The 24,283-nt window shown below is 43.6% G+C and overlaps 1 protein-coding gene across 1 annotated transcript in view; it reads left to right on the forward strand.

Annotated features, from left to right (window-relative positions):
* The window catches only part of LOC147678479 (extracellular calcium-sensing receptor-like), a 112,977-nt gene that overhangs the window by 12,893 nt on the left and 75,801 nt on the right, over positions 1–24,283 (forward strand). The window contains exon 2 of the mRNA XM_086946586.1: positions 23,853–24,144. Coding sequence (XP_086802712.1) covers positions 23,878–24,144 — 267 coding nt within the window. The 5' untranslated portion in view covers positions 23,853–23,877. The remainder of the gene's footprint in view (positions 1–23,852; positions 24,145–24,283) is intronic.

Raw genomic sequence — 24,283 nt, forward strand, 5'->3', positions numbered from 1 at the left:
CGAAGACAGCACTCCTTTAAATCATTGTGTTTCGAGTGTGTTGCATCTGCCAGTGTAGTGAATTTCCCAAAATGCAGTGCCATTAATTGTCTTTTTATGTGTCTAGAAAATGTAGAATCTAGGTAGGCTGCCGGTTTGAGGACTTTTTTAATTGTAAATCACCGTCTATGAGTGAGATCTTTGGGAGAAAATGCTTTTATCCAGTTTCAAAATGATGACTGTAAAAATTCAGGGCAAAGGATCAATATTCAGGACAAAAATTCAGGACAGAAGGCAAAAATTCAGGACAAATGATTGGGACAAAAGGCAAGTTTTACAGACACATTAGTGTAGGTCACAAAATAGTATATAAGTAAGTAGACAACTGACATAAGTACAGGTCAGAATAAGTTTATATTAGGTGGACAAAATTGTGCACATCCAGTTTTTTCAGTATGCATGCATCTTTGAGCAACTGTGTAGGTCTTTTTTGTGATGTTTTATATAATCATAATCTTTATATATGGTTACTGCACTTGGTTGTCCAGTTTGATATTTTGTTTACACTTTGTGGTCCTGAGCAAGCATGTTTGGTGAGAGAAGTGGTTGTGAAGAATTGCTCGTATGGACTTTGTTTCTAAAATCTCATATCTCAGTGCCATTGTGTGATGTAAAGCGGCATGCATAGGATGCAGCTAATTGGGACCTGCAGTGCTGGACTATGGTGCAGTCCTCTGAGTGGCCAACTCCATGTGTCAGATCGCTTCAGGTATTCCATGTCTGTTCAGCTGGTGATAAGGTACAGTACTTAGTGATGGATAAGACCCATCACAAACAGGTCGAGTGAGGGTAAGAGTATTAAGCAAACAAAGGGAGTTATTAACCAGCCTGCATAAGCTATAATTGGTTGCAGACTGATGAGTGTTATGGGCCAGAATAGTTATATAGGAGTTGAGATTACTATATATTACCCTAGCTCGCCATATACCAGCCCTCCATATTTTAGCTGTGTATGGGAAATAGTATACTGATTGGGCTGTTTCATTTCTGTGAACTAGAAACTGCAGATTGTCATTGCTGCACAGAAGTGTGCTACAGCCTAGAAACTGCATATGTTGCTGAGGCATTATTGTAGGTCTTGTGACAAACATGACACAAAATTTGTAGGCATGTTTATTGCCCATCACCATCTCAACTCAAATTCATGATACGGCTGGGATGTATGTGTGACTGTTTACTAGGCTTTGTCCACTTGGTCCTAGGCTGGTTGTGCAAGGGTCAGTGTTGGCTGCTTCTATTTTGAGGAGATTGTGGGGTATTGGATGAGGGGAATGTATATCTTGTTTTTTTAACTTGCCTGCTCCTGTGGGCACTGCCTCGGTTCTCCTATTCCAATGCTGGTCCTGATGCACAGGCTCCCAGGGGCAAGCACCGCACTGCTCTCATGCTGGTAATACCAGCATGAGAGCAGTGCTGTGATTGGCCTGAGCAGGAAGAGTTGACCCTCACGCAGGCCCAGGGAGCCTGGGGCTTTTCTCCAACCCAGCTGTAAAACACATCTTTGTTGGAGAAACATGAGTGTGCATGTCTGTTTGGCAAGCCTGAAACAGACGTCAAAATAGATCTTCACACTTACAAATGCCCAAACACTCCTCCCTGACTGTGACACTCAGCAGGATGGCCATGCCCTAAACCTGGCTGAGAGTAATGAAAAAATAAATGATGCTAAAGTGGTTTTATTATCATTATATTTTTCCATGGGGTGATGCTACTCCTCCACAACAGAGAAGCCGCCCCTGGCAAGTTGTGAAGTTGGTACATTTAGGATGTTGTTGTGGCTGCAGTCTGAGTCTGCACCACTCTGCACCCAATGCCCACGGCCCAAGTTCGAGTAGCCCGACACCACGAGGAGGTCTCCCCAGCAATCCTGACCTGAGATCTTGCCATCTCTGACCTTCCTCAAATCTCCGAGCAAAGCCTGAAGCCTCTTTCTGGAGGATCCCCCTGACTGGAGCTGGTAAGAAAACCTAATGCCTAACCACACCCCTAGAACCGATGCTCCACGTCCTTGAGTGGCCCTACCGATGGTGTCTCAGAATCCCTAAGCATCCCAACTTACCTCTCCAACCACTGGTCACCTCCAGAAGATCTTCGTACCCGAGCCTACAGTCTTTGTTACGACCGGAGAATCCCCATTCAAAACAACAGGGCACCCAACACCAAAACAGCATCCTGCACCCATCCACCCCTGCGCCGCTGCGGATGTACCTTGGGTGCCAACACAGATCCCGCTTTGCCCTGAGCCTAACACTAGGAGCTTTGCTCCCACAACCCTGTCACCTGCTCGAGAGCAGATACCAACCGGAGGCCCCCTATCCCCCAATGGATACTATTGGACCTCATCACTCTGCATCAAGCCGCCCTAGTGCCGCTGAGGGTACTTTGAGAGTGCATCCTTGACCCTGGAGTAACCCTGGTTCTAACCCCAGAAGACCAACTCCAAAACCGAAATACTTACAGTTAAACCGGTACCACTGTTTTCTCCCATAGGACAGCATTAACTGCTTTTCTGTGACAAATCTTCTAAGTGTGGAGTTGGTTTCTATGAAACCTTGATAAATGGCAAATGTACAAAAACTGAATTACTTACCTTTTCTCTAGGAAATGTCCCAGTGTGAAATATAGGCATATCAAACTGAGAAGAAAAAAATTACTTAAAAAGTAATCTCAAAAGTAGCGTACAAAGTAATCTCCAAACTAACTGTAAAGTAATTTTGACTGTTGACTTACCAGTAAGCAAACCAGTTGCACCCAACTGCATTTCAATTGTGTTCAACTGCATTATACCTGCAAAAGTATTATTTCACTTACCTGCACCCGAATTGGCTTGGTTCGAGAAATAAAATTACTAAGTAATATTTTTATACAAACAAATTGGTCTAAGCGCGGTCTTTGAGTGTATGAAATCACCAATAGGGAGTAATGTATTATTTACTTTTACCTCTGCCTACCTTTGGGGTTCCACTAGAATCTGTGAACACTATACCTTACATTCGTATAGTATATACAGAGCCAGCTTCCTACATTGGTGGATCAGTGGTGGGGTCTACAACTTTGCATTTTTGGACTGATGTGGTCAACACCTGATCACACGACAAAACTCCTAAATTGTCTTTAGAAATTCAGATTTTTGAATTGACAAATATTTTCAAATTACTAAAAGTCTTGTTAGGGCTTTGGTTACATCCTTTGAAAATTTTTTTGAAAAATAAAATATCACTATAGATAGGGGTAATTTTTGTTAGAATGTCTCTTAACAAGAACTTAGCTATTAGTGAAAATATAACCAATGACATGGAGAACATGGTTGAGGAGCTCAACCTCACCCCTTATCGCCACTTAGAATTTAGGGAGTTAAGGTCTCCATGTAAACTTAAAAACATTGCGATGGGGTCCCATCCCTCCAAACAAAGGCTTCAGGAGCTGTGCACAGGCTATGCTAAGGACCATCTCTCTGAGCAAGGTGAAGACCTCTCAGAAGGGGAAGAAGATGGAGGGGATGAGGATAACTTCCAACCCTCCTCCCCACATCCTAGGGAGGTCAGGGTCCCTGTGTCCCGGACCCCAAGAATTTGACTCACAGTACCTAGATCCCACACAGGTGGGTCACGTGCTTCTGAGTCCAATAAGGACAGCCTCAATGAGGAGACCAACCTCTTAGTGAGGTTGACCAAAAGATTGGATCTAGAGACCAGACTCCTGGCAATGGGAAAAGAGAGAGCAGAGATGGTCTTAGCTCCCATCAATGGTGGCAGCAACGTAATAAATAGGGACAGAGAGTGATCTTATGACCCCAAAATCCCCAAAGCGTTGACCCAAATTTGAGGAAGGTGATGACATCACAAAATGGTTCACAGTTTTTTAAACAGCTTATGAAATGAGGAAAGTGAGGAAGTCAATCAATCAATCAATCAATCAATCATAACACTTGTATAGCGCGCTACCCACCCGGCAGGGTCTCAAGGCGCTTGGGGGAAGGGGTCTGCTATTGCTCGAACAGCCAGGTCTTGAGTTGTCTCCTGAAGGCGAGATGGTCCTGGGTCAGCCGAAGATGGATCGGGAGGGAGTTCCAAGTTTTGGCCGCCAGGTAGGAGAAGGATCTGCCACCAGCGGTGGCTCTTCGGATGCGTGGTACGGCGGCGAGGGCGAGGCTTGTCGAACGTAGCTGGCGGGTGGGCGTGTAGAAGGTCAGGCGGTCGTTGAGGTACTTGAGGCCCAGGTCGTGGAGAGATTTGTGTGCGTGGGTGAGGAGCCTGAACATGATCCTGTTGCTGACGGGGAGCCAGTGCAGGTCCTTCAGGTGGCCGGAGATGTGGCTGCGTCGGGGAATGTTCAGGATGAGTCGGGCGGAGGCGTTCTGGATGCGTTGGAGTCTTTTCTGTAGCTTGGCTGTGGTTCCGGCGTAGAGGCCGTTTCCGTAGTCCAGTCGGCTGGTGACGAGTACCTGGGTGACCGTCTTCCTGGTTTCGGTCGGAAGATCTTGCGGAGCATGCGTAGGGTGTTGAAGCATGATGAGGAGACGGCGTTGACTTGTCTGGTCATCGAGAGGGAGGAGTCCAGGATGAAGCCCAGGTTGCGTGCATGGTGTGTTGTCTTGGGGGTGGCGCTCAGGGTGGGGGGCCACCAGGAGTCGTCCCAGGCGGAGGGCGATGGTCCCAGGACGAGGACTTCCGTCTTGTCTGAGTTCAGTTTCAGGCGGCTGTTCTTCATCCATTCGGCGACGTCTTTCATCCCTTTGTGTAGGCTCGTTCTGGCGGTGGCGGGGTCTCTGGTGAGGGAGAGGATCAGTTGGGTGTCGTCGGCGTAGGAGATGATGTTGAGGTTGTGCTGGCGTGCGATGGCTGCAAGAGGACTCATGTAGATGTTGAAGAGGGTGGGGCTGAGTGATGATCCTTGCGGTACGCCGCAGATGACATCGGTGGCCTCGGATCGAAACGGGGGGAGGCGGACTCTCTGTGTTGTTCCGGTGAGGAATGAGATGATCCACTCCAGTGCCTTCTCTTGGATACCGATGTTGCTGAGGCGTTGAACTAGGGTGCGGTGGCAGACGGTGTCGAACGCTTCAGAGAGGTCCAGGAGGATGAGGGCCACTGTTTCCCCGTTGTCGAGCAGGGTTCTGATGTCGTCGGTGGCTGCGATGAGGGCGGTCTCGGTGCTGTGGTTGGCTCGAAAACCAGACTGCGAGGGGTCAAGGGATCCGTTCGTCTCGAGGAAGGCTGCAAGCTGTCTGTTGACGGTCTTCTCGATGACTTTGGCAGGGAAAGGGAGGAGCGAGATGGGGCTAAAGTTCTTGAGGTCGGTGGGGTCCGCTGTTGGTTTCTTCAGTAGGGCGCTGAGCTCGGTGTGCTTCCAGCTCTCCGGGAAGGTGGCGGTGTTGAAGGAGGCGTTGATGATGTCCCGCAGTTGGGGTGCGATGATGGAGTCGGCCTTGTTGAAGACGTGGTGGGGGCAGGGGTCGGTCGGAGATCCGGAGTAGAGGGTGTTCATCGTGCGGGCTGTGTCTTTGGTGGTTACCGTGGTCCAGGTGCGGAGGGTTGGGGTGGAGGGCGTTGGTTCGACGGTCGGGTGCGTTGACGGTGCGCCGAAGCTGTTGTGGATGTCGGGGATCTTGCGGTGGAAGAACGAGGTGAGAGAGTCGCAGAGGTCTTGTGAAGGAGTGATGTCGTTGTTGCCGGTGCTGGGGTTGGAGAACTCCTTGACGATGCTGAAGAGTTCCTTGCTGTCGTGGGTGTTGTTGTCCAGTCGTTCCTTCAGTGATTTCTTCTTGGTAGTGCGGATAAGCTGGTGGTGCTTGCGGGTGGCGTGTTTGAGGGCGGTCATGTTGTCGGTGGTCGGGTCGAGGAGCCAGGCTTTCTCGAGGGTGCTGCAGTTTTTCTTGGAGTCCTTGAGTTTGTCGGTGAACCAGAAGGCTTTCTTGCTTCTGGATCTGCTGGAGGGTTCTTGAGTGGCGCGAGGTCGTCAGCGCAGTCGGACAGCTTATGAAATGAGGAAAGTGAGGAAGTCAGACTGGGGGGCACTCCTTTGGGAACTGTTCACTGGTAACCGCACGGACAGACTCCTGACCCTCACAGGGGCAGATGATGGGTTTATGACCTGAAGAAGAACACTATGATTGAGAGCTTTGACTCACAACTGAAAAATATAGGATTAGATTCAGGGGGCTAACAAAACCCAAAAATAATCTTGGATTGAATACATAGACACTAGATGAATGGTTAACTAGAAACAATGTGTATGATTCAAATTAGCTTTACAATCTTTTAATGAAAGATATAAAAGAACATATTTTGAGTAATCGCACTACGATTAGGGTAACCAAAATAACCACTGTTGGTGACAAAAAAGAAAGGGGTTATAAAAGCTCCTCAGGGGAAAGGGGGTGAGAATTCCAAAGATAAAAAGACAGAGTCTTCTCAAGGGCCCTAAAAACCTGCTCAGGGGGTATGTCCCAAATCTCTTTCTAGTCCAATGGTAGGTACAAAGGGAAGAGCTTTCATCCCCAAAGGCCTGGTGTTTCAAAACAAGAAGTTGGGACCGTCAACCCCAGAGCAATACCTGATTAAAAAATCTTATCCAGTCACTAAAACTGACAGTGTTACTACTAACCATGTGATGGCTATGGTAACATTAGACGGAGGGGGGGGGGGTGGTTACTGGCCTGAAACAGGTAGTGGTCTTTCCAAAACTGCCAGCTACCTGTCTGCTTGGAAATGGCCTGGAGACCTCAGCATGGGCTGTGGAAGAATTGAAAACCTGAGCAGCAATGATGGACTTCCTTGGGATTTGGCACAGAGCCGATAGCAAGGTGAAAAAAAGTGTTGGAGCCCAAAAGAATGGCCCAACCTTCCAAGAGGAAAGGTAAGAAGACTGTGAAACCAGCATCTGAACAGCTAAAGGATCAGGAGCCCTCTCCTCAGGGAGAGGACTTGGAAGCCCCGGGAAGAACTGAGCAATGGGACTCCTGTACACTGAGGCCAGAGACCTCAACCCTGATGCCACTAGAAAAGTGGTAGTGCCTCAAATGTACAGAGAGTTTTTACTCAATTTGTCTCATGATACTTGAGAAGGCTAGTTAGCCACTTTTACAGGCTGTAGTTGTCCCAGAAAGTCAAGGAGTTGGCCCGCTTCTGTGTCACCTGTCAAGTCAGTGGCAAAACATGTGGACACCCAAAGGCCCCTTTAATTTCATTACCCATGGTTGGGGTTCCCTTTAAAAGGGTTGGGGTGGACATAGTGAGCCTACTTGTACCTCCCACAGCATCAGGAAACACATTTATATTGGTGGTAGTAGATCATGCCTCCAGGTATCCTGAGGCGATGCCCCCTAGGACTACTACAGATCATGTAGTAGCCAAGGCCCTCATTGGTCTCTTCACCATGGTAGGGTTTCCTAACAAGGTAGTTTCAGACGGAGGATCAAACTTCATATCTGCATACCTCAAACACATGTGGAATGAGTATGGAGTGCAGTACACATTTACTACACCCTATCACCCACAAACCAATGGTCGTGTTGAAAGGTTCAACAAGACATTGAAAGGCAAAATCATGGGGCTCCTTGAAAAACTCAATAGGAGCTGGGATGTCCTCTTGCCTTGCTTGCCTTTCACCTACAGAGAGGTGCCTCAGAAGGGATTAAGGTTTTTCCCCATTGAACATCTGTTTGGTCATCCTGTTAGGGGACCACTCTGTCATCTTAAAGAGGGTTTGGAGAAGCCTTTTCAAGAACCCAAACAGGATATTGTGGACTGTGTACTAGGCCTAAGGTCCAGATTGGCAGAGTACATGAAAAAAGCTTCCAAAAATCTTGAGGCGAGCCAGGAGCTCCAGAAGCACTGGCATGGCCTAACACCTGCACTGCGGGAACTCCAACCAGGGCAAAAGGTGTGGGATTTAGAGCCTCTGGCACAAAGGGCCCTGCAGGACAAATGGAGTGGCCCTTACCCCATCTTAGAAAATAAAAGCGAGGTCACTTACATGGTAGACCTGGGCACATGCAGGACCCCCAAAAGGGAGAACCATGTGACTAAAGCTTTTCCATGTCAGGGCTGACACAACCATGCTTATGGTTACAGATGAGGATCAGGAGACAGAGTGAGCCTCTCCCTGACCTCCTCTCCTACAGACCCACAGATGGGTCAATGGATGGAGTTGTCTACTCAGCCACGCTCACCATCCTTCTGCAGGCTGACTGTAAACAAGTCTTTCAGCAATATGCTACGCTCTTCTCCTTGAGCCCTGGTCAGACAAACTGGTGTACCCTTGATGTGGACACTGGGAATGTAACTAGAGGGTACTGGCAGATTGCCATTGCCCAAGGACCAAAAGAGAAAACAGTATTCTTAACAGCTGATGGACATTATCAGTTCACTGTTATGCCCTCTGTTTTAAAGAATGCCCCTCCCACCTTCCAAAGGTTGGTGAACAACATCCTTGCTGGATCGGGGGCCTTTAGATTAACTTATCTTGATGATATTGCTGGCTTTAGCACCACCTTGCAGGATCACCTGATCCACCAAGTGAAGGTTTTGAAAGCCCTGCAAACCTGCAGGCCTACCTATCAAGGCATCCCCCAGGAAGGGCAGGGTCCACGAAGGGGAAGCTTCAAGGCTTGCTGCCTTTGTGTGCTACGCCGCCCTTTGCTGTTCCCAGCAACTGGCCCCTACTGGTTCCGACCCCCACTTTGGGTGGGAGAATCGTCGGGAAAACTAAGTTAGGAGGAGAGGTGTGTCAACCTTTGCCAACCCCACCCCTCAGGTGGGGGAGGCGAGGTGAAGCACAACTCTCAGTCCTCACCATCTAGCAGATGGGGTGACCCAGAAAATCAGAGTGAGGCTTATGCCCAGTTCCCAGTGGAGGGTGGCATAATAGGGGGTGTACCCATCCCAAGGAAAGGACCCATTGGTCCTGACCTGTAACTACCTGTAACAGTAAGTTCAAAAGTAACTGTAAAGCAATTTTGAATATTGACTTACCTGTAAGCAAACCAGTTGCATCCAACTGCATTTCAATTGTATTCAACTGCATTATGCCTGCATTATACCTGCAAAAGTATTATTTCACTTGCCTTCACCAGGTCTAGCTTGGTTCTATAAAGTAGTCAGTCTTTGAGTGTGTGAAACAATTTCTTGCCTGAGTGTGTACAATAAATGCTTAACACTACCCTCTGATGAAGCCTTACTGCTCACTAACGCTACCACAAATAGAGAGTAAGGTATTATATACTTTTACCTCTGCCTACCTTTGGTGTCCCGCTGGACTTTGTGCACCCTATACCTTACTTTGGTATAGTATCTACAGAGCCAGTTTCATTCAAATGGCATCTGTTAACGCAAATATCACAGACAATGAACAGACAGACAGAATTCTGGACTATCCATTACATTTATAGAGGGTTGATTAACCTAGTTTTGTGCTACTTATGTGCTCAACACTTACCATAGAAGGATAGATGTTACTGGAAAACATCAATATAGTTGTTCAGATGCAAGCAGCATTTGGACGTTGGTATGTACAAAACAACACACCCCACTGGGAAACAGCAAAGACATCCACAGAATACATATACATAAGACAGATCACTGAGAGCACTTTCTACACAGTTCAGATGTTCCATACAAGTTTTTCAACCATAATAATCAGCAATCATAGTCTGCAAAACAACATAAAAAATCACACTCATCTAGCAGAGTTCAAATATTCCATATAGCTGATTTTGTTCTTTAGTTTGTATTACACATTGGAGTGTTGAGCAAAAATTCACAAACAGCTGGACAGATTTAAAGATGAAAAAGCTAGTAAGCATATACACTCCAAGCAGAATTTGACAGCCAACACAAGAGGCACATTTCACAATTCTATCCCGTACTATGAATGATAGTGCCGGAAGCATTTCTCTGTTACTGAACATTGACTTAGAATTCAAAGGCAATAGGAATATTAAAAGTGTGTGAAAGGATGGTGAGCAGGAGAGAAGACCATATGCTGAGAGGGAAAGATAGATGGTTGGAACAGTGAGAGTGAACAGTGAGAGAAGAGTAAAGTAAGTGAGTGCCTGCCACCTGAGGGAAAGAACGGATGGTGAAAAGAGAAAAGATGACAACAGACTGAACTGGAACAGAAATAAGAGCAAAAATCAGATACAAGAAAATGGTGAGGGTGACAGAGAGAAGGGTGAAAAGAGGAAAAAGGGGACACATAAATGGCAAGGTAGGTGGAACATAGAGATAGCATGTGGGGCGAGAGAGGCTGAGACAAATGGCTAGGTAGGGGCGAAGAGGGAACAGATATAAAAAAGGGAATCAAGAGGTGAAGAGGTTGAATAGGGAGTGAGCAAAGAGATTCAGTGAGGGTTCAGTTTGTAGCTTGTTTGTCAGACCTTTCAATCCCTATTCATAGGCACCATATCTTTGAAAATAAGGTGCTACTCTACTTTCTCCTTTTTAGGCAATGCAGCCCAACTTCACTCACTGCGCTGTGCTGTGTGAAATCTTAGTAAGTACATCACTCAAAGATTTGGCACTTGGGGCCATATTGATAAGCCGTTGGAGGGAATACTCCATCACAAACGTGACAGATATCCTGTCCACCATATTATGATCCCCATAGAACAGAATGTTATTGTAATACAGCAGACAAGGTATCTATCAAATTTGTGATAGAGTATTCCCTTTGTGACTTCTAAATCAGGGCCCTTCCATTTTGTCTTGGACTTTGTACAGTGCTCCTTTGCCTTCTGACTGGTGTTGCCCCACATACAGGCAGGAAATCACTTTTAAGAAAAGGCTATTTTTCAAGGAATGAGGGAGAAATCCATCAAAGGTTTCAGCCTGGAGCATTGGTCTGGGAGGTTACAGGGCGACACTGGAAGATTCTGGGTTTGAGGACATCAGTCATGTTATGCAGGCATTTCACCTTTGGGCTGTTCATTCTCCATTAACTGGAAATGTTGAAATAATAACTTTACAGAAACACAGATTACAATAAAATGAAATCCCTCCGTTCACAGACTATGCCCTTCTACCAGCCCATTCCGTAATCAGCAGAAGTGTTATTACTTCAGGCCCTGGGGCACTGCACAGTCTGCACAGGCTGCAGAATGATACCTACACCACTGAGATGGCTTTAGTGACAGTGCCAGACAGTGTCAGAATATTTATTGCTCCCCCTCAAAGACGTACTTCTCCAAGGATTCAATAAGTGCCACCCTCCAATGGTGCCCCTCATCTCTACATAGATCCGCTCTCATGTGGTTATTTTCTTTAAAACTGTTATTCATTCCAAATATGTAGGGTAGAGTAGGTGTTAGAGTGTTATATCACACACATATTATACAGACACAATGGCTTCTATAAATGTCTAAACCAATGTATAAGAAATGTTACTTGAGACAAGGGCTACTGGAATTATTCAATTGTCTGGACCCTTCGATTTTCACATAAGTTTAGATTTGCTGCATTTGCCATATAATCCATCATCTGCTGTATATTCTTCAGATTTTAGCTGAAATGATTCAAAAGTTACTAAAAAGTAGCAACATATGTTTCTGTGCAGTGAAAGGATCTTTGCAACTGGTGACTAGTCACTACTCTGTTGCTTATTGCTATATGTGGGTGTTAAACAGGTACTAATGAGGTGCAACCTATGTCCAAACAGTATTAACTAGTTTAAAAATAACAAAGTATTAAGTAATACAAATATAAAATGTCCTGCATTACGTCACATAATTTTCCATTTCTTGCTGCATAATTTACTCAACCCTGCTGCATAATTTGGGCTTTCCTGGACCCTGGTTAAGACAATGAGGACAACAAAGTAGAGTAGTCAAATGCCAGCCATACTGGCAGGCATTATATGTTAAGACTGCGAAGTCTAACGAAGTTCAAACTCATGGTTTAAAACATAACATTGTTTGCTATAAGTAACTATTATTATCCAAAGAAATCCTATTTATCAACCTTGGAAAAATAAATAAGGCTGCTATTTGATTTTGGTTCATAGCTCACTGTGCTATATTAGGATTGTATCTTATGAACTACAATTAACGAAAGGGTCCCTGCGTAACCCACTGCGCTGTCTAGATAAAAAAATATTTTATTTGAATGTTTCACATTGTGCTTCTCTGAAGGCACAATATCCCTGTGCCCTATTTTATAAAAATTCAAAACTCAGACAAGACAAATTCAGATCTCTCAAACAGATACATTAATCACCAGAGTTAAACTGAAGTCTGGAGCTAAGCACCTATAAGAAGTGTCAAATTGCAATCCCCCTCTAACTACCTAGAACTTGAGAGCTTGCAGGCACATGCAGCTACAGAAAAACCAGCCGCAAACGGGCAGATTCTCAGAATCTGCACCTTTGCGACCAGTATTTTTGCATTTGGGATGCATCATCCCAAATGCAAAAATCGCAATTTAGGTAATCCCTAAATTGCGATTACTTAAATTGCGATTGCATTTAAGGAATCGCAAATTGAGATCCCTTAAATGCAATGCATTAAAGTAAAAAATAGCGCTTTCACTAATAGGGGTCGCAAATTACCATGAAGTTGAACCTCGTGGTAATTTGCACTTTTGTGCATTTTTCAAAGTTTCATGTTGCGCACACACATGCCCTTAGGGCATGTGTGTGCGTAACATGTGCACAGATCAATTTTAGGGGTGAAACAGGGTGTCCTTTTGAGACCCTTGCACTCTGAAATTGCATGCGCAATTTGCGAGGACCTATTTTTTGCCAAAGGTAATACTTTATTGTGCATGGTTATTTAAAACCTATACAATATAAATCAAAAAGGATTCAGTAAAACATAAATCAAATTTTAGCGTGTTAAAACAGAGATTCTGTCCTTAAGACAAGACACAAGATTCCATAGTGAGGTAGCAGCAGCAGAATTAAAAGAAGCTTGACATCATGTTAGACAGCCTATTTATCCTAAAAACAGAAAAATAAAAAATAAAAAGTTAAGGAATAGATTATTCCTCCTTGTCTGCCAAGGGAAGATAAAAAAATAAAAATAAAAGAGATGCCAAGGAGGAGGAGAGGATAGTTAAATTATGATAACAGTTCGGGGGAGCCCTATTACCAATCAGTACTAGACAGTATAAGGGAGGGCAAACGGTGTCACTCTGGAGGATGGGCTTCTGAGGTACCAGTTAGCTCATCATTATGGCCCTTTACAGTGCTACTTGAATTGTTTGTTCCTTCAAAAAAATTTGAAGCGGGCCTCAGCTGTTTCAAGAAATTTTACCATTCGGCAACTCAGTTGAATGTCATCTCCTTTGAAGCAGGCTAGCGCCGCTTGCCTGCAGGTCCGTATGTTACGGATATTGAAAAGTGGTCGCAGGAGGAGGCGGCGATCTTGGGTGAGCTTGGTGCAGGTAGAGATAGAGATCAGATGAACTATATTTTCCTTGCCAATCCCGCAGAGTCGGCATGTTAAAGGTAGATTTGGCCGTAACCATGGAGGAAGGTGAGCCGCTGACGGCAGTAGACCTAGGCGATATTTCAAGAATTTCTCTTTTGTTTTTTTAGTGAATCCTATCTGCAGATAGGTTTGAGTCAAGAGCATATTGTATGATTGAACTGTAAGCCAGCCATGAGCCCGCTCTGTTAGAGCAGCTTTGTCCTGCAGCAATGATTCCTTCCGTACTATTTTATTGACCACCTTTTTGAAGAGAGCCGTGGAGCCTGAAAGTTCCCAAAGTTGCTGTAAGCCAAGGTCCTCAATGGCTGCTTCCAAGTACCGCCTTGCCGGGCATGTTTCTTTATTTTGAAGCTCCTTCCACAGGAGAGCGTTTAGGGTCAATTTCCCATTCATTCTTTATTTGCGACTCGAAATTTGTAGTGGAAAATAAGGAATGTGTAGGAATCGCTCTTTTTACATCAATTCCTACATGCATAGGTGTAAAGTAAGTACAAACGAAGTTATATCCAAAAAAAAGGTTTAATTGTAGGTGAAAAGGCACAGAGCATCCAGATAACAGAAGAGCAGGATTAAACTGCCAAACAGAGAATCTGGAACACAGAACCAGGGAGGCTCACGCAGGAGCAGGGTTCTAGTTCCAACAAAGAAAATAAATAAATAACAAGGAACAGCACAGAAAGGAAAGGGTGGAATGCAACACATCTCCTTCCTATAAAACAAACAAAACTGTATGGTGAAGGGGAGAATTAGGACACAAATCTAGAAGGTATAACAACAGGTCTGGCATTGGTTTTAACTCTATTAACCACAGACTGAGAGGGTAGAACGCAGTCGCTGTCGTCATGAGTAGGACTCTGCGCAGAACCTTTGTCATGAGGAAGTATCTGAACAGAACCAGGAGGAACAGACTTACACTTTGCAACCTTCCTTATGTTCCAGGCTCTACCATCTTGAGTAATGACAGAGTTCCTGAAAACTTTAACAATCTTAATGGGATTGCTGAACTTAGAAAGACCTTTGAGAGTGAACCCAGGTTTCTTGATCTTGACCCACTCACCCACAACAAAATCAGGAACTTTCACATTCATTTTGCGGTCAAACAAAGTTTTCATAGTGTTCTGCTTGGTTTCAACACGATTGGCCACTTGAGAAATGTCCAAGTGGTCAACCTTAACATCCAACTTCTTAACCCACCAAGGACAGATATCGGAACTAGGAGTTCTCCCTCTTAGAAGCTGGAAGGGACTGACCTCCGTGACAGCATGTGGGGTGATGCGATACATCCAGAGTCTTTCCCTTACCACATCCCTCCAAGACTCACCCGAAGAACAAGCAAGCTCCACAGCATTTTTAAGGACACGGTTAAACCTCTCAACCTGGCCATTTTCCCTAGGCTCATACAACGAGGTAGTGTGATGCTTGATACCACAAGAGACAAGAAAATCCTCCATGTCCCGGGAGATAAGTTGAACGCCGTTATCAGTAACTAGGATTTCAGGAGAACCCTCTCTAGCGAAAACTTCCCTAAGGAAGGAAATAATGACTAAGGTGGTGGCACAGGAGACAAACTTAACTTCCGGCCATTTGGTGTGATAGTCAATTAAAACCAAAGCAAAACGAGCATTCTCAGGAAGGCGATGGAATGGACCAGAAATGTCAAAAGCTAGTTTTTGCCAGGGATGATTAGGCCAAGGAACAGGACAAAGAGGAGCAGAAGACACCTTAAGCATCTTATCACTACTGACACAATCCACACAGTCACGGACAGTTCTGTCTACCATCTTGTCAAGACCAGGCCACCAAAAGTTGGTCCTAATAAGGCGTTTCATAGAGGACATTCCAATATGAGTTCTATGGGCCAAGGAAAGAATCTTGTTATACAAAGAAGCAGGGGGAATCATTTTCCCAGCCTTAAACAAAATCCTACCAACAGCTTCAATTTCAGACGAAACCTGACAAAAAGGAGCAAATTCAGGCAAAACAGATTTATCTTTGGGCCAACCTTTTTCCAAACAGTCAAAAATGAATGAGAAAATAGGATCCTTCTCAACTTCAGACATCCACTCAATTTCAGAGATTCCCTTGAAATCACTAGAAACATAGTCATTGACCACAGAAACAATATCAATTTCACGATTATCTGGATTGGTACCAATATCAGGGCAAGGCAACCTGGAGAGAAAATCCGCCGTGACATTACTTCTACCAGGAACAAACAAAACCTCAAAATCATACTCCTGCAACTTAGAAGATAAACGTGCAATGCGAGCAGTTGAGTTCCAACCGCCCCCAGGAGACAAGATTCCAACCAAGGGCTTGTGATCAGTTTTGAGAATGAACCTGTTGCCCCAAACATAATTGCGAAAATGCTCAACAGCCCATGTACAGGCTAACAATTCCCTTTCAATGACAGCATACCTCCTCTCAGTGAGAGATAGAGTCCGAGACGCAAAAGCAACGCACCATTCTTCCTTGCCTGAAATCTGACCTAACACAGCCCCAAGGCCATAACAACTGGCATCCACAGTGATGATGCACTTCTTGTTAAGGGAAAAGGATCTCAAAGTGGGAGCATTCACAATATCTTCCTTAATAGAACAAAAGGCAGACTCTTGCCTATCAGACCACACAAAGTCTGAGGACTTTCTAGTAAGCTCCCTGAGGCGTTCCATTTTCGTGGCGAAATTGCGAATAAACTTACTGTAGTACTCGCATAAGCCAGCAAAGGAAAGCAATTTCTCTTTGTTATCAGGAGAAGGGGCTTTCACAATGGCATCAACAAGGGAACGCTTGGGAACCACACCATCAGCAGATAACGTGTGACCCAAATATTCCACACTCTTACAAAAGAACTTACATTTGTTAAATTTAAGGGTAAGACCAGCATCACATAACTTGTTGCACACATCCTTAAGGTGGACATGATGATCATTCACATTCTTAGAGAAAATGAGGATATCATCCTGGAAACACTTCACGAAAGAGCAAACATCCTTAAAAATGTGGTGCATAGCCCTTTGAAAAACCGAAGCGGCGGAGGCTAGGCCAAAAGGCATCCTCTTAAATTGGAAAAGGCCAAAAGGAGTGATGAAAGCGGTAAAATGCTTTGCATCATCAGTTAATTCAATTTGGTGATAAGCGGAACGCAAATCAAGGGTAGAAAAGATGCAAGCACCATCCAATAAACATACCATTTCGTTTATATTGGGAAGAGGGTGACAATCAGTGATTAAATTGGCATTGAGAGCCCTTAGGTCCACACACAACCTGATACTTTTATCGGGTTTCTGAGCCAAAACGATGGGCGAAACCCATTCAGAGGACTCTACTTCCTCAATAACACCTCCAAGCATCATGTCGTCCAATAAGATTTTGAGTTCAGCTCTAATACTAATGGGTACACCCCTCAATTTTTGTTTGACTGGGATAGCACTACTTTTAACTTTAATTCTATGGGAAAAACCTTTAAGTTTGCCAAGTTTTTCAGAAAAAACTTGAGGAAATAACAAAGGGAGATCCTTCTCAAGATCACACACATTCTTGGAAGTTTCAGAAGCAATCATACTATTATCAGACAGAAGAGTATTACCACCACAGGAAGCAGTGTTGTCTAAAGGTGAAGTATCACAAGTAATGGCAACCACAGAGATAGGATCTTTGTTCCTGGGATTTAAGGTAATTCAAAGTCTGGCTTGATCCCTCCAGCCCAGAACATTCACACCTTTGACAGCAATGTACATTTTGATCCAAGCATTATTTCCCCTAAATTCAATAAGGACTTCTTTATAACCAACAACATTAATGTAGGATTCATCAAAGTTTTGTGCAACAATATCAGGCTCACATAAGCTAGTTTGATCAACAAGATCTCCAAAAACTTCATGGCAATACAACTTGGTAATAATGGTCCACGGAGAGCCTGAATCAGCCATAAGTTTGAGCTGTTTTCCTAAAATATTAACAATACAATCCGGAGAACTCAAAGTTTCTGCAGATTTGATATCAAACATATTGCGGATAGATACAACAATGCCATGTTCAAGGTCTTGGGATGATGACATACCTTGTAACACAGTAGAAACTTTGCCTTTAGAGGAAAAGGATGAATCTTTTCTTGTACTAGGGTCTTTGCACATTTTTGAAAAATTACCTACACGTCCACACTTGGTGCACTCTTTTCCAATAGCAGGACAACGAGGATACGAAGCAATGTGGTTGGGATTACCACATCTGAAGCAGTAATAATTTTTAGAGTTGGACTGAGTCTTCGTATTGGTGTTAGGCTTGCCATTGGAAAATGAGCCAGAAGGGGAAACAACATTAACATTACCCTCATCAACACTAGAAGATGACTTACTAACAGTACCAGAAGAAGTTTTACTTTCAAGAGTTTTCATCCAACGCTCAGACTGTTCAAGAGCTTTGGAGGTACTGATAGTCACTTCTAAACTGGGATCACCCAAGATCCAAAGTTGTTCCTGAACCTTTTTACTTCTTACGTGTACAATGATTTGGTCCCTGAGCATTTCGTCAGTCATTAACCCAAAATTGCAATGTAGGGACAAAGCTCGAAGTGCAGTAAGAAAGTCATCAAAACTTTCATTTTCTTCCTGAGCTCTAGTATAGAATTTATACCTGTTTAATGCAACACTAGTATTGGGTTTGAACCTATTTTCAATACGCAATAATGCTTCATCGTAAACATTGTGATCACCACCTGAACGCATAGGTGGAAGAGTTCTGAATACATTTTGACCCTCTGAACCCAAGCAGTGGAGGAAAATATTTTTCTTCCTCTCAGCAGACATACGCTCACCATCGATAGCCTTTAGATAAGTAATAAACTCTTCTTTCCATCGTGACCATGGAATAGATGGTTCACCTTTGCTCTGCAGAAACTTGCTTGGAGGATCAAATTGCATGGTTGAGTAAAATGTTAACACAAATTAAATAAAGTACTTGTATCTGTATATAGCACAGAAAATGCCAAAAGAATGGTATAAATTGTAAAGAATCGTCCCAAAATGTGCACACAAAGAGAAAAATATTCCTGAAAATGTCAAAAATATACTTGAAGCAACAAAGTCTAGTGAAAGAATATCCAAAGGAAAAATGAAGCACACTTTAAAATTATGTAGCACAAACTCCTCACAGTGCAGTGGAAACTTTGTAGAAATGATAAGTCTCTCAGGAGGTGACAGTTTAAATATAAGTTTTTCAATGTAAAAGTACCAACCAGTATAAACGTTTCAGCCTGGAGATGCACCGCTCAACGCGTATAGTACAATGTGAAGGCTTTAATCATGTTGTTGCGCGTCAGAGATCAAGCACACAGCGTTAGGATTCAGCGCGAAAGTAAGATCGGCTTGGTCAGAGTCATCCAGAGCAGACGCTCTGTGATCCAGGACGCTTTGTGACGTAGGCAACAAGACGAAGAACAAGGGGGATCAGCCTTCGAAAGAGCGTGATGAGCGTGATGACGCGTTGAGCGCGATGACGCGTTGAGCGTGATGACGCGTTGGGCAGGCTGGTTGGTAGTTATGGCAACCAACAAACGTTACGTAGCCGAAGGAAATCCTCTCGTAAAGAGGAAAAACTTGTAAAATCAACAATTTCTGGAATGTACATACCAGGAGGTTGCCGATCAGACGTATGAGAAGAGATTTCCTTAAACAGCACTCCGAAAGTGTTGAAAATGAAAAGGTTGACGGGTTCGTTTTTTGAAGAGGAATCCTCGCACCTGTGCCTTGAAAATGCCGCAGAAAGGACTCCTCAGGTTCTCCAATCGTCGCCAATTTTGTAAAGTAAGTACAAACGAAGTTATATCCAAAAAAAAGGTTTAATTGTAGGTGAAAAGGCACAGAGCATCTAGATAACAGAAGAGCAGGATTAAACTGCCAAACAGAGAATCTGGAACACAGAACCAGGGAGGCTCACGCAGGAGCAGGGTTCTAGTTCCAACAAAGAAAATAAATAAATAACAAGGAACAGCACAGAAAGGAAAGGGTGGAATGCAACAATAGGCTTTTGCAAATCCTTAATTGCTATTCCTTAATTATCGTAATTAAGGACTCGCAAAATCCAACCTTGATGCATGTGCCTGTTGGTCTCTTTTGAGGTGACACCATGCTCTGAACAAATGCAGAACGCTATGACCCAGGCTTTGCCAGGAGGAAGCCCAGACAATGTTGTAACTGCGCAGACAGGCCCATTATCATTCCTTATATAATAATCGCTCACAAACAGATTGATAATGTTCTAGTTGCACTTTGTGCAGAGGGAGGGGCTGCTGCAGGCCCTTCAGTTCGCAGCAGGGTTGCGAGTTGCCCGTATAGTGAGAGTTACAGAACTCTGAGACTTTCGTGTGAGGGAAGCGCAGCTCACTCCAATGTCCAGAATTACAGACAAGAGGCGTCCGTTAAAGGGATCATCATGGACAAGAGGCCCAAATAATGGGCGGCCCATGAAACTTGGGGACAGATGGTCACCCTACCTTCCAGCGAATACCAATGGAAACCTAAGCCTGACATAGCTTCTCATGTGTGTCCCTGGAAATGTTTCTGAATTTCAGAAAGTCATAAACCAACACTCCTACATATGTGTAAATCTGCAAGCATAGATCTGTGACTTTATGTGCATGAGGTCCCTCATTATTAGTCTCCCTAAATTTTCTTTAATTAGAGTTTCATTATCAGGTAATGCATTGTCTTTGCTGGGGCAAAAAACTGATTATCTTTGCCCTAGCAAAATGCCCAGGTATTGGGTGCATTTTTGAATTAGGCTGAGAAAAAATCCAAACAGTGTCCGGTTTCTATATGGTGCATATGTCTGTGCCACATAAAGGAACCAGATGTTTTTGGGACTTTTTCTTAGCAAAATGCAAAAATCCATACAATATCTGGCTACTTGCCTTGACACAGAATTGTATGTTAGTGGCCCACACAGGAGCCAGACACTGTGGACTGTTTTAGAATATGAAAAAAGTTAAAAACCACTAGGATCCTTACTGGTGCAAAGTATGTTTGTGTCTATGCCACAGAAAGGAGTCACATACTGTTTACATTAAAAAAACAAATATTCAAACAGGGCCTGCTCCTTGTCTGTGGAAAAGATACACAGCTTCTTTTCTTTATAATGCTTCTCTTCGATAGAGAAACATTTGGAAACAAGGGAGCTGTATGACAATAAATCAAAAACAAATGTCCAATGGAAGGGGAAGGGTTAATCAATGCCCTTTCAGTACCCACCTCCTGATTCACCTATGTATGGGTGGGAGGAGAAGTTGCAGGAATGGTGGGAAGAGTTGGGCTTCTCCCTCTGTCCCCTCTAATCTATCATCCTCATTACCTCCAGAAAAAGTGAATCAATCCTGTGGCATGACTAGTGACAGCTTGATGACAAAGTTAGCTGCATTTAGCCCTTTCTTTAGCCCTGCCCACCAGCCTGCCCCTTAGATAGACCAGGAAGGGGCTAAGAGGTAATATTGTATTCTTGCCCCAACACACATATTAATCAGTGGGTCCAGACGTTAGTACCAAGTCACCTCGTTCCACAGTTTGCTGATGCCCATAGAGGATTATGCCCACTAGCAAACCTGTTCCCAGCATCAGGAGGAGTTTGTTCATTCATTGGGGATACAAATAAAACAGACTTCTGACCAGGGACAGCAACATGAAAAATGACATACATTTAATTCATAAGGGCATCCTTGCAACACTTTTTTATGACCATATGGGACATTAGGATAGTGGGAGATGGAAAAATTAAGCCAACATTTTGCCAAATCGAATGGGCATGTGACCATATTTCCTTCCTTGCCAAGGCTCTTCCATCCTTTGCCATGCCTCATCATAAACTGTGTACATAGTCACCTCTTTGCTGGTCTGTTCAATGAGCCATTCACTATCAATTCCCAGCGTCCACATTCTGAGAGTCCTCTGCAACTCTGTAACTTAGGTATGTTGGCTCACCTGTACCTTCCTCAAATATCACTCACAAAGGTCTTTTGAATGCAGGCACTTCATTGTCCTCAGAAAGTGGCTATGACCTAACCTGCCAGAAAACCGCTGGCCCAGAATGGGATCAAAAGCGTATAGACAGAGTTCCCATGCCAATGGGCACATTTACTAAGATTTTGTGTTGATGTTGCATCACGTTTGTGGCTCAGGACCTTACGCAAACTGATTTTAGAGAATTACTAAGTCACGCTACGCCAGTTTGCATGGCTTTGTGTGGTTTATTAAATAGAAAGTAATGAAATGCAGCCCATACATTACTTTGCTTCAAGGAGGCATTCCATGGGAGCAGCATGGGCTTTTCCATGCATAAACCGATGTATTTTGGTGCAGTCACAGATTTACAACAACTAGTAAATCTGGGAAAGTGTCAACATGCTAGTCCTTAAAGCAGCTAACACTGGCAGAGTATAGGTTTCTGTGTAGCTTAATTGGGGTTCCCCAAAGTACTCCAACCATTCCAATAAATTACGATCTGGGGCGAAAGAAAATAGAGGATTTGGCATGGCTGCGCCCGTTGTTATATTGGAGGAGGGTAATGACGACCCACAAACTGTCCCATTATGCTACTGCCCTACGGGATGTTATTCGGGCAGATCGTTTTCATTGTATTCCGTGGCTGAAGGACCTAAGGGGTTTGTTAGCCAAATTGAATTTAGGTCATCTATGGAATAGCATGAATGATACAGGGTTCCCATCAAAGGTATCCTTAAAAAAAACATACTGGGAAATGATCTGGTCACCTGGCTATAGTAATGGTCCCATTACTGGGCTGTCGGAACGTTTTCTTGATATCAAGTCCTTACCATTTTACGAGCTGTTTTGGGACATTATTGAACGGCCATTTGATAGGAAACTGTATTTCCAATTTAGAATTGGTACCCTTCCTTTAAATACATTTACTAACAAATGGTTTCCAACTAAAAGCGATAAATGCCATCATTGTAAAACTATGCTTGAGAATATTTCTCATTTGATGTTTGTATGCCCCTTGTACGCAAATCCTCGCCGTAGGTGGTTAAAACCTGCGTGTTTAAATTTGGGCACACGTAGTGGTATGGAGGCGCTAAGAATACTAGAATCAGACTGCACTCCCTGTATAGCTATAGCAGTTGCACATTTTTTTGGGGTGGGCATGGATTTTACGTTCCCGTGACATTCAGCGCTCCGTTGATGCCCAGTGAACTATTGTCATTGAATTTTGTATGATCAAATTTTATCTAAAATCTATAATGTATTGTTTTAATAATTGACTATGAATTGTTTTAAATTGTATAAGACAGCTTTATTTAATATGATCTTAATATGAGAATGTTTAAACAAAGTGTAGTATTTATTCATTGTAGGGTGTAATGTGGTGTAACGCTTTTATGACATGCTGTCGAATAAAGCTTTGAAATTTGATTTGCTAGTCCTCCCTGAACCAGGCATAACGAAAAAATGTTATTTCTCCTCATTACTTCCCCTTTCTATGTGTGCTGTATTCTGCAGCACATTTAGAAAGATAAAAATGCTGTTTTGGATTTTTTTTGCAGGAAAGTAAAACGTCCTGCACAAAAACTATCTTACCAGCAACACACACATTGTGCAAGGGTGTCTGCATTAGCGTTAGGCAGCACATGGTGCACTAGTGCTAGGAGACAGCAAGAATGTGCCATATCTTAGTTGATATTGCACTTTAGTGCTGTCTTCCTTTTGACAATGCGGCACAGTAAGTTTCGTAGCTGCCCAGCATTGCAGGAAAAATTGGAAATATGCATACATGTATCTGCCAAGGCCCACTTATCTTAAGCTCTTTTGCACGACTAGAACATTGGTACCGACTTCTTGAGGTCTTTAGCAAAGATCTATGGGTGTACTCATTTTCCTCAGAGTGAAAACATTGCCCAATAGCTATTCCACATTGAAATCCATTTGAAGTGTTTTAGGGGGATCAAAGAGAAGGATTGTAGACTATGGCTCAAAGACCAATGACGACTAAAGGGACTGGAGATGATAATCCATCTTAACTCTCATGTGCTGTGCAGGTTAAGAATGAAGGTCCCCTGAAAGGCTGTCTAGGTGTCTTGACTGTTTAGCAAGAGGTGATTTGCTATGTAGTGATTGAGAAACATTGCTAAAAGTGTGTTGAATCTCAGTCTCAGCCAAAGCAAGCTTTTCACAACAAAGTCCAATGTTAAATTCATTTGCAGGTAAATGCTCCCATTATCCACTCCCAAGGCACTATCATGTTATTAAAACCAACACAAAATGTTTTCTCAAAGTGCATGTCCACTAATTAATTTTGTAAACTATTTTTAAACTTCCAGATAATTTGCCAGAGACAGAGTTAAATGATTCTTTGTAACAACAACCCTTTTTGATTGTTTCAGGTTTGGTTTACAGAATTACCAGTTTATGCAAGCTATGGTGTTTGCAATTGATGAAATCAATAGCAATCCCCACTTCCTGCCCAACATTACCTTGGGCTTCTGGATTTATGACTCCTGCGCCATGATGCGACGGGCTCTTGAGGGCGTACTATGGATACTAACTGGTCAAAGTGAGCCTGTTCCGAATTTTCGATGTCAAAGTAACCTACCACTCCTTGGCATCATGGGAGATGCTGGTTCATCATGCTCCATCGTCATGGCTCGAGTGTTAAGCCTGTACAGATTTCCCCAGGTATGAATGTGACATCCATGTATATCATAGTTAAACAAAAACAAAAAAAAAGCAACATCTAATGAGGTAGCTATACAATACCTATTTGGCGGAAATTGCTGATGGACAATAGTGTTGGATCTATATTATCAAAGCTCAA

Source organism: Lissotriton vulgaris, chromosome 12 (genome assembly GCF_964263255.1).
Source record: "Lissotriton vulgaris chromosome 12, aLisVul1.2, whole genome shotgun sequence".
NCBI lineage: Eukaryota > Metazoa > Chordata > Amphibia > Caudata > Salamandridae > Lissotriton > Lissotriton vulgaris.